At 41.5% G+C, this 16,534-nt stretch overlaps 1 protein-coding gene across 5 annotated transcripts in view; it reads right to left on the reverse strand.

The window, feature by feature from the left end:
• Nucleotides 1–13,747, reverse strand: part of BIN2 (bridging integrator 2) — a 38,613-nt gene extending 24,866 nt beyond the window's left edge. For 2 of the 5 annotated variants that reach the window (XM_077110711.1, XM_077110709.1), the window contains exons 1-2: nt 13,619–13,747; nt 2,398–2,478 (exon numbers count right to left, since the gene is read on the reverse strand). In XM_077110711.1, coding sequence (XP_076966826.1) covers nt 2,398–2,478; nt 13,619–13,699 — 162 coding nt within the window. In that variant the 5' untranslated portion in view covers nt 13,700–13,747. Of the gene's footprint in view, nt 1–2,397; nt 2,479–13,618 lie in introns of those variants that run through there. The other 3 variants (XM_077110710.1, XM_077110713.1, XM_077110712.1) reach the window with 3 other exon arrangements.
• Nucleotides 13,748–16,534: the final 2,787 nt, after the last annotated feature.

Raw genomic sequence — 16,534 nt, forward strand, 5'->3', positions numbered from 1 at the left:
GGAGTATGTCTATTTGGATCTATTCTCTTTGGGGTACTCTGTACTTCTTGGATCTGTAATTTTAAGACTTTCATAAGAGTTGGGAAATTTTCAGTGATAATTTCCTCCATTAGTTTTTCTCCTCTTTTTCCCTTCTCTTCTCCTTCTAGGACACCCACAACATGTATATTCGTGCGCTTCATATCGTCTTTCAGTTCCCTGAGTCCCTGCTCATATTTTTCCATTTTTTCCCCTATATTTTCTTTTTCTTGTCGGATTTCAGATGTTCCGTCCTCCAGTTCATTAATCCTGTGTTCTGCCTCTTGAAATCTAGCACTGTAGGTTTCCATTGTTTTTTTCATCTCTTCTACTGTGCCTTTCATTCCCATAGGTTCTGTGATTTGTTTTTTCAGACTTTCGATTTCTACTTTTTTTCCCATCCTTGCCTTCTTTATATCCTCCCTCAATTCATTGATTTGGTTTTTGATGAGGCTTTCCATGTCTGTTCGCATATTCTGAATTAATTGTTTCAGCTTCTGTATCTCATTTGAATTGTTGGTTTGTTCCTTTGACTGGGCCATATCTTCAGTTTTCCTAGTGTGATTTGTTATTTTTTGCTGGTGTCTAGACATTTAATTACCTTAATTAGTTTATTCTGGAGATTGCTTGCACTTCTCTTACCTAGGGTTTTCTTGCTAGATGAATTTGTTGTCTATCTGTTCTTTGATCTTCAGTTCAGCTTTATCTGGACCTCTAGCTTAAGTTTTGTTTAACAGAGGAGAATTTTTCAGTTCTTGTTTTCTTGTTTCTTGCCCTGCTTGTATGGGGCCTTCCCCACACACACACTTAGGAGGGTCTACTTAGGTATTATAGACCCCAGCCAGATTTTCCCAGACCAACTGGCCTCCTAGCAGGAGGAAAGAGTCACCTGTGTCGGTTTTCCCTGAGGGTGAGACCTAGCAGGTTGAAAGACTTTCCTGTGAAGTCTCTGGGCTCTGTTTTTCTTATTCTGCCCAGTATGTGGTGCTTGTCTGCCTGCAGGTCCCACCAGCATAAGATGATGCGGTACCTTTAACTTTGGCAGACTTTCCCTGCTGGGGATGTGGTGGAGACAGAGGAGAGGTTGTAGGCTGGTTTTAATGGCTTCACATTACCAAGCCCTGGTGTCTGAATTCCTTGAGGGAAGGATTCCACCTGAGTTGGGCTTCACCCCTCCCCTGGGGAAGGCACAGATTCCAGACAAGCCCTCAAACAAGCTTGTTTCTGCCTATGCTTGGGGCAATTGCAGCCTGAGGAGCCTTGGTGCTTTATCCAAAGGCAGTCAAGCCTTTGTGGAAATGCAGCCACACAAAAACCTCTGTTTCCTTCTTTTTTTCCCCCTTTTTCCATCAGCCCTGCCCCCTTGGCGCCAGGGCAAAAATAAGCAACCTCCGCTTTGATCAGGTTCACCTGAGCCGGGGGCCTGTTTTCAGTAGTCAGAATTTGTTAATTAATTCCACAATTGGCCTTTGGTTGGGCTCAGCCCCTGCTGCTGGTAAAGTCTCTTTCCTTTCCGCTCTGGGAAGCAACCTGTGGGGGAGGGGCACCAGCCACCGCAGCTTGGTGAACTCACAGTTCTGGGGGGGCTCGCAGCCAGTCCAGCTGGTCCAGACTGAGGTACACTGTGTGTCCGGTAATTAACGTGGCCCAGGAGCTGTTCTGTACTGTTTCTGGTTATTTAGTAGTTATTCTGGAGGATGAACTAAAATGCGCACATTGTTAAGCCGCCATCTTGGCCCGGAAGTCCAATTCCCTTATATTATAAAGAGGGGATAGCAATCTTCAGAGCTGATATGGGAATTAAATGAAATAATGCAGGTGAAGCACCAGTATGATGCCTGGCAAATGTTAGATGAAAAGTCAAATATCCTACGGAAGGTTACACTCTAAGTTATCTACTTCTTAATGTAAATATTCTACATAAAAATATTTGTAATACCTAGTTGAGATTGAAGGAATAGTAAGAATAGGAGGTTTGGTAGAGGGAATGACTGGTGAAAAGATGGAGGTATTATTTTAGAGTAAAGAGCATGGGTGGGGCTTGGGTATGACATAGCTAAAAACTAAGGTAGAAGGGGCTCACTTTGATTTTGATTTTCTGTTAACGCCACTGTACTTGGAATTCCTGAGGGGAACCAGTAGGAAAAAAGAATTAATATTCATTTGTCCCCAAAATTCCCAGGGACAGGAGGAACAGCAAAGATAAGTTTCTGTGGTTCCCAGGAGGATAAATAGCGAATCACCCTATGGCCTTTACCCTTGGGGGAAGATGGGCTGGTAGGGATGTTTGCTGATTTTTAGAACCTGCTGTTCTTCTGCCACTTAGGCTTCATGTCTTCTTTCTTCCTCCAAGCTTTCCTTCCCCACCTTCCAGCTTACCTGTTGCTGGTAGAAGTTGTTAGCACTTTGTTCAAACCGTTCATCTTTGGTTTCCACAGTTTTCCCCAACTTCTGTAGTACCTAAAGAAATAAGCCAGAAAGGCCCAAAAGGTTACAATCAACTCTCTCTTCTCTGTTTGCCTCATATGATCCTAGCTTCTCTCAGAATTAATTTCAGATGTAACTGCAGTGAACAGAGTAAGGAATGTAACATGATGTAGTAAAAACAATCATTGGGGTACCTGGGGGTACACAACAGTGAGCTGTAGTAATACATATAAAGTCCAGTATAATAGAGTACATCTTTCTGGAACGGTATTGTTATTTAAAGTTTTTTTTAGGGGGAGAGAGGGAGCATTATGTTAAAACAAGGATAATGAGAAGAATGCAAAATGTACATGTCTTTTAAATATAAAGCATCAGCCTTGAAGATATTTTTCACTTGAGAGATCCTCTTCCATCCATAGCTTTAGATTCCTCTGGGTAGATGGTAGATGAGGTTAGAGAGGTGGGTAGGGAACTGCTCTCTGGTCAGGAATCCTTATGAAAAACTTTGAGAAGCCCTGATATAATACATTTGAAAGTGAGATAGAAATGAATGCTAGCTACGTCTGTTTCCTCTCCTCTGGGAAACCTGAGAGTCAATCATCACTGAGGCCTCGGTGCCAATACAAGGGGCATGGACAGGAAGAAGACTCAGTCCCTGTTCTTATATACATTCTTGTTATAGGAGAGACTCAAAAATAAGTAATTACATATGGCAAGAAAACCCTGACTCTTCTACTTAAAACCATCCTCTTCGAAGGCGGCACGCCACCATCTCCCCACGCCAAAGTTAGAATCTCACCCTCAACTATTTGTCTGTCCTTTCATCAAATCACTCAACAGGCATGTCAATCCCACTCTCACCTCCTGTTATCTCTGGAAACCATTCCATGTTCCGTAGTTTCACTGCCATAGGCTTAGTTCAGGTCTTCATTGTTTCTCACCTGGTCTGCTGCAACAGACCTACAGTACTTTTAGCTTTTAATGAGCCCATCCATATCCCTGTCAAAGTTACATTTATAAAAGGCAATCTAATTAAGTCTCAAGTCATGTCACTACTCAAAACCTCCTACTGATTTCCCATTCATTTGCTAAACAAATTTTGTTTTGGGTCTGTAAATATTTCAATATATTTTCCTAAAAGATAAGGACTCTTTGTCCGAATCAGGAACTAAATAAAGTCCATTCGTTGCAATTGAATGGTATTTTTAAAATCCCTTTTAATCTATGGGTTTTCCCCTCCATCTCTCTTTTTCTTTTCTTCCTTGCCAATTTTTTTTTTGTCATTACTGAGTAAACCAGATTATATGTCCTGCCAAATTTGCCATAGTTGGGATTTTTCTAATTTGCACCCCACAATTTCTCTCTCTTCTGTATTTCCTTTGAGTTGGTAGTCAGAGGTACTTAAGATTCATTTTTCTGGGAAGTGTTATGGATTCAATCATGACTCCCACTAAGACATGTTCAAGTTATAACCTCCAGTCCTGTAGATGTGAACTTGTCTGTAAATAAGATCTTCAAAGATCTTTTTTTTTTTTTTTTTTTTGGTACGGACAGGCTCCCGGAATCAAACCCAGGGCTCCGGCATGGCAGGTGAGAATTCTGCCACTGAGGGACGACCCCAGAGATCTTTTTAAGATGAGGCCAAATTGAATCAGGGTGGGTTTAATTCAATATGACTGGAGTCCATATAGGCAGAGCAAAGTAGGAGATAGACGGCCATGTGACAAAGGTACAAACAGGCAGTCCATAACTGCCCGCAAGTCAGCACCAAATCATTACAGGCTTCCAAAAAAAATGATTCTGCTGACACCGTGATTTTGGATTTCTAGCCTCCAAAACTATGAGACCAAATATTCCTGTTGTTAAAGCCAACCAGTCTGTACTATATGTTATAGGAGCCCTGGCAAACTAAGACAAACGTCTCCTTCAGAAGTGGTGGTGTATACTTCAATCAGGAGGTATTCAGGGTTTGACTTAATTTTGAGATAGTTCCATTGATGATTATTGCCTAGCTCCATTAATTCATTAGGGTTGTAAAACTGTGATAGTCTAATTTTTCATTCTTTCCTTTAATAATTAGAATATTATAACAAGAAACCTTCCCTCATCATTTAGGCAGTTATTCTGAAGTAGAGTTTGGACAGAAAAGGTAGAAAAAATACTTGATTCTTTCCTTTTATTTACTAGTTTTCCAAAAGATGAACTGGTTTTCTAGCATCCTCCAGTGGTGTCAATGAGAATTCTTTGTTGTTCCTGTGGTTTTAGTTAGTTATTTCCAAAGTGGGTATGCTGACAATGCGTAGTCAAAGAAAAGATAGTCAACTTCTTTTCTTTTTCTTTTAGTATTAGATGTTGCGTTTTAATAATCTGATTTTGGTTTTATAATTATATAAAATATTACATGGTCCCAAAGTGAAATCTACAATATAAGGTATATATGGAAATAAATTTAGCTTCTATTTCTGTTCTTTCCAATCTATTAGCTCTCTTCCCTTTGGCTCATGTTTTTGTTTTTACCTTTAAAAAAAAAAACAGTTTTATTCACATACCATACAATCCATCCAAAGTGTTCAATCAATGGCTCTTGGTATAATCAGATAGTTATGCATTCACCACCACAACCAATGTAAGAACACTATCATTTCTCCAGAAAAAAAATCCCATACTCCTTTTACCTCCCTATTATTGATACTTCATGGTTTAGTGCCTTTGTTATAATTGATGAAAGAATATCATCATGACACTGTTAACTATAGTCCTTAGCTTGCATTAATTGTATTTCTTCTCATATACCACCCTATTATTAACACCTTGCAATAGAGATGCACATTTGTTCTAGTTCACGTAAGAACTTTCTTCTATTTGTACAATTAGCCACAATTTTCACCCACCACAGGTTTCGCTATGTTATACGGTTTCATGTTTTATCCTCTAGCTTTCTTTGTAGTAACATAGATGATGCTAGCCTCCCCCTTTCAAACATACTCACACTCAGCATTGTTAGATATACTTACATATTGTGCTACCATTGCATAGCATTGTGCTATCCATTTCTGAATATTCACAATAAACCTTATTAAACATTCTTTACAAATTAAACATCCTCTGCCCATTCTCTTCCCTTTTTCTATCTCCTGGTAACCTATACTCTAGATTTTAACTCCCAAAGTTTGCTCATTATAATTAGCTTGTATTAGTGAGACCTTAAAATATTTGTCCTTATGTATCTGGCTTATTTCACTCACCATAATGTTCTCAAGGTTCATCCACATTGTTGCATGCATCAGGACCTCATTCCTTCTTACAGCTGCATAATATTCCTTCATATATATATATATGCCACAGTTTGTTTATCCATTCATCTGTAGATGGACATGTGGACTCTTTTCAACTATTGGCAAATGTATACAATGCCTCTATGAACGTCAGCATGCAAATGTCTATTTTCATCCATACTTTCAGTTCTGAGTATATACATACTAAAGGGATTGCTGAATCATACAGCATTCTATACTTAAGTTCCCCAAACCACCTTCCACAGTGGTTGCACCATTCTACGCTCCCAATGGCAATGAACAAGTGTTCCTATTTCTCCACATCCTCTCCAGCACCTGTAATTTTCTGGTTTTTTTTAAATGGCCATTCTAGTAGGTGTGAAATATCTCACTGTGGTTTTGATCTGCATTTCCCTAATAACTAGTGATGTTGAACATTTTTCATGTGCTTTCTAGCCATTTTCAACAAATTTTTATTAAATGTCCATTAAGTATCTCCCTGACATTAAGTTAGAGCTCAAACTCTAGCATGCATACTAGCCTTAATGATCTGAATCATCTTTAATCCTCAGCTTTCATTATTATTTCTCCCTACAGGATTTCCTCCTGGACATTTTCTCAGTTTCCTGAAACAAGCCACACCCTTGCTTGTCATAAATGCTGTTCCCTCTTTCTAGAATGATCTTCCCCACTTTATCTGTCAGGAAAATATCCATTAAAAACTCAACTCATATTCCATATCCTCTATGACACTTAAGCACACCTACCTCATCCCGTTACTCCCGCATAAGTGCTTGCAACATCTGTACCTTGTATACACTTCTATTATCATTTCATTATATTTATTTGTCTATTCTCCTTTTAAACTGTGAATTCCTTGAGGATTGGGTGCTTGATTTTACTCATCTCTATTTCTCAGTAATCAGCAAATAGGTAATAATTGTAAAAGGAAGGAAAATAAGACTGAGGGGACAAATGGGCTTATCTTGAAGTATGATGTTGTTAGATTGGAAGAGAGTATAAGGAATGAGGGTGGAAAGAGGATTCCAAGCAAAGACAACAACATTAGCAAAGCCATGGGAATATGAGAATTCATAAAATTGTTCAGCTGGTTTAGGGTGTGTGATAGTGAGTAGAAGGGAAGAAGCTATAAAGGAGATTGAGAATCACATTTATGAGTACCCAAGTTTGGGGTCTGAGGAAGACTCAAGTAGAGAGTAGAGACTCTGTTTCAAGTGTCTCTATTCTTAATCCTGGGGCAGAGTCTCTTACTTCCAGAGCTCACTCTATATAGTTAAGATCAGGGGTTCTCATCTTGGCCTTTCTGCTTAGTGGCTATCAGGCTTTGGGGAAGTCACTTAAATTCCTGAGCCTAAGTTTACATAATCTTTCCCTTCCCCAATTAAGACAGTATCTCCTGAAATTGCTGAGGATTAAATAATATTACACATATAGTTCACTTTCACAATGCCTACAGTAACCATTCAATATATATCTACTATTTTTATGTTTAGTTCCACCTCCTTACAAGTAAATGCCTGATTTTATTCTCCTTTTTGGTTTAGCCATATGTTTATCTGTCTCTAACTTCATCTCACAACCATCTGATGGTAGGTATGCAGAGTCTTCTGTCCCTGGTTCCACCTTCCCACCCCAACAAAACATTGTCTTCTACCAGAAAGTTGCAAAACCACCTTGTTTAGTGGTGAGTGCAGCTCTCACTTCCTTCCCCCTAACTCTCCCTGGGGTGTGGTTCTTCTTAGGTGGAGAGGACTGCAGGATAAGTAAGAGCAAACTCAGTCTAGAATCAGTATAAGACACCCAGGGTCAGGCCAATCTCCCTACTACATAAAAAGTTCAAGGCTAATGGTTTGGAAGGTATGTGTGCTAGGAATATGAGTGCTACAGGACACCTCCCACATTCAACTCTGAAAATGAAAATGGTGAGTATTATTACCCTGGAAATACAGCCCAATGCCCTGGGCCCAAAGTCATTTGTTGACCTAATCAGCGGGACCCTGTGTCAGGGCACTTACCTTATATTGTTGATCCTCCTCAACTAGAGTTCCTTAAAGGAGGAAGATGTGCAGATACTCCACAGATATTTGTTGTAAGAATTAATTCTACTTTTGGACTGCTTCCTAATGAAATACCAAGGAATGCCAATCCCTAAAGTCCTGCCCAAGAATTCTACCCTAATTTGCCAGGCCTGGCAGCTGAGAATACAGATACTGAGAGAGACTAGGACAAGAGAGAAAGTAAATAAGACAATCTACAGAATAGGAGAAAACACTTGGAAACCATACAGCTGATAATTGTTTAGTATCAGAGAATATATAAAGAAATCCTACAACCCAACAATAAACAGACAAAAAATGAATTAAACAATGGGCAAATGACTGGAGCAGACATTTCTCTAAAGAAGTTATATAAATGCCCAAAAAGCACCTGAAAAAATGCTTACTAGCATTAGCTATCAGGGAAATGCAAATCAAAACCACAATGAGATACCACTACATACCACGAAAATGGCTATTAGTAAAAAAAGGAAAACAATAAGTGTTAGAGAGGATGTGGAAAAATGGTGTTCTAGTTTGCTGGCTGCCGGAATGCAATATACCAGAAACGGAATGGCTTTTAACAAGGGGAATTTAATGAGTTGCTAGTTTACAGTTCTAAGGCTGAGAAAATGTCCAATTAAAACAAGTCTATAGAAATAACCAATCAAAGGCATCCGGGGAAAGATACCTTGGTTCAAGAAGGCTGATAAAGTTCAGGGTTTCTCTCTCAAGTGAGAAGGCACATGGCAAACAGTCAGGGCTTCTCTCTCAGCTAGAAGGGCGCATGGCGAATACAGCGTCATCTGCTAGCGTCTTCTCCTGGCTTCCAGTTCCATGAAGCTCCCCGGGAGGCGTTTTCCTTCTTCATCTCCAAAGGTTGCTGGCTGGAGGACTCTCTGCTTCATGGTGCTGCAGCATTCTCTGCTCTCTCTGAATCTCTTTCTCCAAAATGTTTCCTCTTTTATAGGACTCCAGTAAACCAATCAAGACCCACTCAAATGGGTGGAGACATGTCATCCCCTAATCCAGTTTAACAACCATTCTTGACTAAATCACATCAACCAGGGAGATGATCTCATTACAGTTTCAAATATACAATATTGAATAAGGATTATTCTACCTTTAAGAAATGGGATTTATATCAAAACATGGCTTTTCTTAGGGGACATACTTCCTTTCAAACGAGCACAATAGGAATACTGATTAATTGTTGCTGGGAACGTAAAATGGTTTAGTTGCTCTGGAAAACAGTCTGGCTGTCCTCAGAAAGTTTAGAATTACCAAGTGACCTGACCTGATAATTCCACTTCTAGGTATATACCCAAGAGAACTGAAAGCAGGAACGCAAACAGATATTTACACATTGATGTTTATAACAGTATTATTCAAAATAGACAAAAGGTGGAAGCAACCTAAGTATCCACCAACAGATAAACAAAATGTGTTATATATGCTCAATGAAATATTATTCAGCTGTAAAAAGGGATGAAGTTTTGGTACATGCTACAACATGGATGAACCTTGAAGGTATTATCTTGAGTAAAATAAGTCATACACAAAAGGACAAATATTGGATTATTATACGAAGTAATCAGAATATGCAAATTAATAGAATCAGAAATTAGAATACAGGGTAACAGGGTCAGGGGTTAGGGTAGGATATGGGAGTTAATGTTTCATGGGTATAGAGTTGCTGTGTGGGGTGGCAGAAAAATTTTGATAATGGATGGTGGTGATGGTAGTATAATATTATGAATGTAATTAATACCATTGAACTGTATACTTGTAAGTGGTTAAAATGAGAAATGTTACATTGTATTTATGTTACCACAACAATAATTTTTTTAAAAGTTAGTGGTGGGGGTAGGAAAAAAGTTACTAGAAAGAGGAACGGGAAAAGTGTTTCAGGCAGAGGAAAAAGCATGTGTGAAGGCCGGGAGACCAGTGCAGATCTATCAAATAAAAGATAAGTAATTCCGTTCAGCTTTTGAGACTCTTCTTAAAATAGACCCTTTTCTATCTTTTTCTCCCACCACTCTCTGTGCTCCAGCTTGGCTGCATTTTTCACTATTCTGTCTAAAAGGGATTTCTAGATTCCATGCTTTGCTCATGCTGGCATTCCTCAGCTGTAATGTTCCTTCACGACTCTTGCCTGAAATTATCCACAATTCCTATCTCAAATTCAGTTTCCACAATAAAGCCTTCTCTGATTTTCCCCAATCAGATGTCATCTTTCTAAATTTCCAGAGATCTGTATATCTCTCTTTTTAAACACTAGATTGTAAGCTTCTGGCCGGCAAGACTGCTTCTTACTCATCTCTGAATTCCCTCCAGGGTCCAGCCCAGTACCCTGGACAAAGGAGTTTTTATGCAAATATTTGTTGAACTGGATCCTCTGGGATACAAGTTGCATAAAGATCAAGAGAAGAGATAAGAACAGCAAAGGAGTGGGAAACAATGCCCTTCCTCAGGGAACATCTGAGAGGTTTGCCACAGAGAAATCACAAACAGATGGTGAAAGCATTAGTCTAAAATGTGACTATATCTCATGGTGTAAAAACACAATAAAGCTAGCTGGAATTCAGTTCCATGTTGAGTCTAGTTGGAAACTAGAAAATAGAACAAGAATAACACTTTATTCATTGTGTTTAACACTGTCAAGTTCTACCCCACTTTGCCTGGCAGCTTTATAATAGAGGTCTGAGTAAAAGGTGTTTCCACTCCCAGCCCTGCTCCTACTAGAACAGGATCAGTAGGAAGTGGGAGGCACAGACATCAGAATGGCTTATCAGGCATGCTGTAAAGAAAGCAACCTGAGGTTGAGATTCAAAGGCAGGACACCTGGTTTCAGTTATAGTTACCAATCTCTTTTGAACTTTGTTTCTTCATTTCTAAAACTGGGATACTACTAATCTTCTTAAAAGGTTGTAAAGATAAAGTGAGCTCATACTGCTCTAATAAACAGATCATGTCTTTGTTACATCCCTGTGCCTAGTCCACAGTAGATGTTCCATATTTGACACATTAGCTATTACAGTTATTACTCAAAGGTTTAAATCCAACGCTTATAGAAAAATTGCAAATTTTCCTAGGGGGTCCTTTCTCTTTACTGCAACTTTCTCCCTCTTTACCTTGCTCTCAACAACTTACCAAGACTCAAGGAATATGGCTCCAAGAGGTTGAGCTGAGCTGCCTTCCCATCTCCCAGGCCATTCCCACTCAACCACTATATCTAAGGTGCCATCTGTACTACTCAAGTTCAATATCTGCCTCTCCCTGACTGAATCTAAGTTCAGAGTATCCCTTTGTTTTTTGCTTTAGCCTGGGAGTTTGCCAGGGCATATCTGAGTCTGTTCATTTCTCTTGACTATCTCAAGATTCAGGCCAAGAAGAACAGGGTGGCTGGTTTTCCCTTGGGAAGGTGTCTGATTCTGAGGTTCAAGAAGGCCTCTTCTCCCTGTGGCATCAGAAGAGGTTCCTACTTACCATCTTCAGTTTCCAAATCACAGAACATCAACTCTCTCATTTCACAGATGCAGGATCTGAGAATTTTCCCTCAGAGAAGAATGATTTACCTAAGCCTCCTGAGTTGACACTTAGAAAAGTAAAGAAAGGCCAAAGTAAGGGTGTGATGTTGATGACAGGCTGAATGAGGACAAGGAGTGAAAACATGAAGCAAAATCTTTTTTAAAAAATTACTATTATCCATGAGGTTTTGTTGTTGTTATTCCATGCCATGGTGCAACTTTCTCCTCTTCATTCCCCCTCTGTAAGGTTTGATTTAGTAGGCCAAAGAGAGAAGAGGCAGACCAAGAAACCTCAGAGTGAGAGAGTTTATTCCTGTGCTCCGGGGCAGAGCTCACAGAACTCAAGGTAGGGAGTTGTGAGCTCACCACCAGGTCCTGGTGCGGGTGGTTTTTAAGCAAGGGGGTTACGTGACGTCTAGAAGGGGCGGCACATTTTACACAGCTCGAGTCATAGTGACCTTCCCTGTTCCCCCGACCTAACACCCTCCTGACAAGCTCCTCCACCACAAGCTAAACCTTCCCATAGGCATTGCTCTTGGGCTATCTGATTTGTAACACAACAGCCTTGGCAGAGGTGAAACGATGGTCAAGGTGAAGTTAGGGGAAGGTGAAATAATAAAGTCTGGCCACATGAAATATTTTGGTTTTCCTCTTCTCTGTATCTCAGCTTCCTTAGACAAAGATAGGACCCCAGGTTTCTCCGTCAAAGACAGGAAAAGTAAATAGAGCCCCTCTCCCTTCCTTTGAAAGCCTCCTAAAGACAGGAATTGAATCTACATTTCATCAGTTCTCTGTTGACAACCTCACTTGGGAGAGCTGGTTGCCCTTAATTCCTTTTTTTTAAATTATGCATAAAATACAGGATTCCCATACACCACCCTATTACTAACATCTTGCATTGCTGTGGAACATTTGTTACAATTCATAAAAGCACATTTTATAAGTGTACTACCTTTTTTTCTGGGGTGGGGGGAGGGTGCATGAGCCACTAATCAAACCCACAGGGCAGGAGAGCATTCTACTACTGAACCACCCATGCACCCCACATTGTACTATTAACTATAGTACATGGTTTAACTTAAGGGTTCACTGCTTGTATTGTATAGTTTCATCGATTTTAAAATTTTCTTTATTCTAGTATCATACATTCAAACTAAAAATTTCCCTTTTAACCACATTCAAATATAAAATTCAGTGCTGGTAATTATATTCACAACGTTTTCCTACTATCACCACCATCCATTACCAAAACTTCTCCATCATCCCAAGGCCCTATCTTTATTAAGACATTTATCTCAATCCCTAAACAAATGTTGTTGCTCCAAATGATTCCAAGACAAGACCATAAACCCGGAGAGCATCAAAATTCTATCTCAGGTTTTTCTTCTGGCTCACATGTCTTCTCATAATATCCCCTCTACCTCAGTGTAGCAGAGATTAGAGAATAACCAACCAGAGAAAAACACTCCGGACAGAGAGAAGCAAGAAAGTCATTAAAATGTGTCAAGAAGTCTGTCCCCACAACCTACACAGGCACACAAGTTACAGAGACAGCCTAACTGCATTCCAGTGTTGGAGTAGGGTCACCCAGGGCTAGCCAGAATCACAATCTAAAGCGATTTTCTTTCATCATCCTGGGGGGTGTGTTCTCCAAAGCCACAGGGAGGTACAGGAAGCAGATATGGGCTACCGGTTACATCAGCTTAAAAACAACACTCCCAGGCCAGGCGGTGTTAGGTACAGAGAGAATCATGCAGAATTCTTCTAATCCTCAGTGGGCCCCTAAACCAAGCTCTAACCCGTGGTATTCACAAGCATCACAGCCAGTCCTTGACGTTCTGTGACTTTGGAAAAATTACTGTCTTTGGACCTTCAATTTCATCATCCGTGAAATATCAACCTCACAGGATTGCTATGGCAAAGCCAGATGCATAAAGCTTCAACAAGTTAGTACGTTTCTTTCCCCTTTTCTGGGTCAGTTGTCTGAAACCCAGCCTGAAGGCTGTTTACGGTTCTTGAGAAAGACTGTCTCCTCAGCTTCCCCTATCCTCGCCCAAGATTGGTTGTTTTCCTCCCAGTCTCTCAAAAATCTGCCTGTGTCACTGGAAACCCACTCCCCTCTTTAGACCAGGCGGGGAAAAGGACCCTCTTCCCTTCCTTAAAGGAACTTTACCCTCTACTGAAAAATCTTTGAGGAAAAGATTCCTTCCAAATCTAGTGTCCTAATTTCCAGTCATCCCCTCAGGCAGGCCAGGGTGTAACCTTCCCGCCGCCGGCATGGACGCACAGGCGACGAGGCCCAGTCGCCTACCTTCTCCTGGGCCCTGCTGAACTTCTTCTGCACCTGCTTGGCGAAGAGGCCCGCCGCGCCGCCCGCCCTGCCCTCCGCCATCCTGCCGGCTCCCGGGGGACAGGCCGCCCCGGCCCGGCGCCCTGTGGTTTTCTCGAGGCCCCTGAGGAGGAAGTGCGGGCTCCCGGCATGCCTCGCACTTCCCGCTGGGGTCGGCCCGGCTTCCCCCGCGGAGCCTGAGCGCGCCCCGCCCCGAGGCCGCCCGGGACCACCCGAGGGTCACACCCTGAGGCCCAGAACCGGAGCTCGCAGAGCCCTGCCCCGAGGTCCACCTCGAGGCCTACTCCGAGGCTCAGCGTAGCTGCGCACCATGAAGGCCCTCCCTGTGGCCCACTTCTGGAGCCTGCCGTGGTTCACCCACGGTCCAGAGTGGCGGGCGGGCGCACCTGAGAGGCCCAGAGCAGCAGAACGGGTCAGAGTACAAGCTCCAGCCAGAGGGTTGGGCCTGCTCAGCCGGGGCTGGGTCAGAGGGGCGGAGACTTGAGCCTACCCTCAGGCTGCGCTCACTCAAATCCAACGTCAACGCACCAGTCCTTCGTTTAGGAAAACAGGTTAGCTTTCATGATTCAGCCCTGAAGAATAACTGAAATAAAAGATAAAAATATTGTGATTTACACTTAACAAGGATATTTATGTATGGAGAAACGTCTTTCAGTTATATGGGTATATGTATTGGGTTTTCCAGTAAAATGTGTTTTTTACTCCAGGTTGAAATTTTTTAAAATGGAAAGTTACTGTCAGAGACGTTGGCTCTAAGCCTGGGACGGGAAGGGGTCTAGTGCAGAGAGAGGATAGGACTCCAGATCTGGATTTAAAAGGGAGGAGCAACTGGAGGGCCGGGGAAAGAAATAGGGGTCCTGAGGAAAGGCGAGGATCTCAGTGGGAAAAGAGAGAATGGAGGCCTGTGGAGAGGATGCAAAGCATGTTTTTCTGGCTAGAATGCAGTGTACGGGATGGAAGCAGGATGTGAAGACACAAATTGTGCAAGTTGAGGTGGGCCGTTATGATTACAAGTATTGGTTCTCTAGGGAGAAAGTTTTCAAATGCAGGTTACTTCCTGGCCTGTCTGAGGGGTTGACTGGAAATTAAACGCTAGACGTGGAGAAACCTTTTTACTCAAGGATTTTTCAGTGAAAGGTAAAATTCCGTCAAGGAAGGGAAAAGGGTCAAATTACACTTTCTAAGACATGGAGAGGGAAGCTGGAAGTCCTTGTCTGCTATTGTTTTCCTATTCAGTCCTCCAAACAGACTACTGGTGGGGTCAACTGTGTACCTGACATTGCTGGATGTTGGAAAACCAAAGATGAATAAAATGCAGTACCTAACCTCAAGATACTTAAAATCTGGAAGTGGAGATAGATGGGTAATCATACGATTACTATATAATATGCTCAATTAATTTATAGAAAAGGACACAATATTTCCAGGCAATAGCTGATTAGGGCTTATTCCAGATGTTGGCTTATTCCAGATGTGGAGGTGGCCTGGGAAAGCAGAGTGAAAAAAAATGGAACCAATTGATGTTGGAAAAGGATGCCCAGAAGATGGTATTGAGGAAACATTGAAAGAAGATGGTGAGGATGACAGGTGTGTTACCAGAAGGAGGGCAATACCTGTGTCACTTCTAGGATGCCACAGCTGCCTCAGCCACATAGCCCAGCTACTGACTCCCATAAAACCCTCCTCATTGCCAATCTCTTGGGAACTAAAATTGCTGGTCCCAAATCATGTAATATGAGTGCAGGAACAACCCTTAGAAATTAATTAGATGGGTGAACTGAGTCACAAAAACGGCAGGTAGCTTGCCCAAAATTATGTGGCACCCTAGTGTTGGAACTGGCACAAGAACAGAGGCCTCCTGATTCCAGTGTGTATATTATACACACTGCTTCCTTGTAAAGACCTCTGCTGATTTAGCAGAGGTCTCAGCCAGTTTTTCCCCTAGTAGTATTAACTCCTTAGTCCCTCTTGTGTGATTGCTGTGCAAAACAGTGTCTCAATCTCTTAACCTTCTCCTTTCAGTTCCCTGTTTGTTTCCCCCCTACGCTGCTTTACCAGACTGAGCTGTGACCAGGCTGGAGCAAACTTTCAGCTTCCCAGTTCTCAGCAGTTTATAGAACCCTGGATCCGGTTGCCTATTTTAGTCTGGGTTTAGAAGTGCTAACTCACACTTAGCCGAAGGCCCCATGTTGTTGTCTCTTTTCCTTTTTTTTTTTTTTGCCTCTTCCCCTCAGTCCTTTCCCTTTTTTGCTCAGTTATCTTCTTTTCTCCTTTTAAAATACTTTTTTCCTCCCCAATTACCTTTCCAATTAGTCACTTTCTTTATCTGCTGACATTGTAACCAAGGAGTTAAGAATTAACAAATGAGTATGGTTTCTGAATCATTATATAGATGTTTTTCTTTCTATATTATAGAACAGCCAAACATTAATTACTGAAACTCAACTAGTCTCGTCCTGGTTTATACTTACTTTTGTAATGATTCTAGGCTAGTCTCACCCTGGTTTATACTTACTATTGTAATGTAACAACTCCATCTCCCCTCGTTTGAATTCATAAAAACCTGGAAACCCTAGACTGGAGGAGACAAATTTTGGGGCCATTAGGCCATCCGATTTCTTGCTTTGTGCCTTTGCTTCGTGCCTAGCACGAAAATCTTTCTCTCTTTGAGACCCTGGTGTCTCAGGAATTAGTGATTTGAACCATTCCGCAGAGAATTCACTGCTTTTGTCTATAACAGCCTCTGACCTACAGCCTAATCTTCTACTCCTACTTCTAGTGTATCCTAATAGTTGCTATCACCCAGAAACCTGGAGTGAGAACTAGTTCTAGGCACTGAAGGTGGAAACAAAAGGATGAGCCCACAGTCTATTTGGG

Source organism: Tamandua tetradactyla, chromosome 7 (assembly GCF_023851605.1).
Source record: "Tamandua tetradactyla isolate mTamTet1 chromosome 7, mTamTet1.pri, whole genome shotgun sequence".
NCBI lineage: Eukaryota > Metazoa > Chordata > Mammalia > Pilosa > Myrmecophagidae > Tamandua > Tamandua tetradactyla.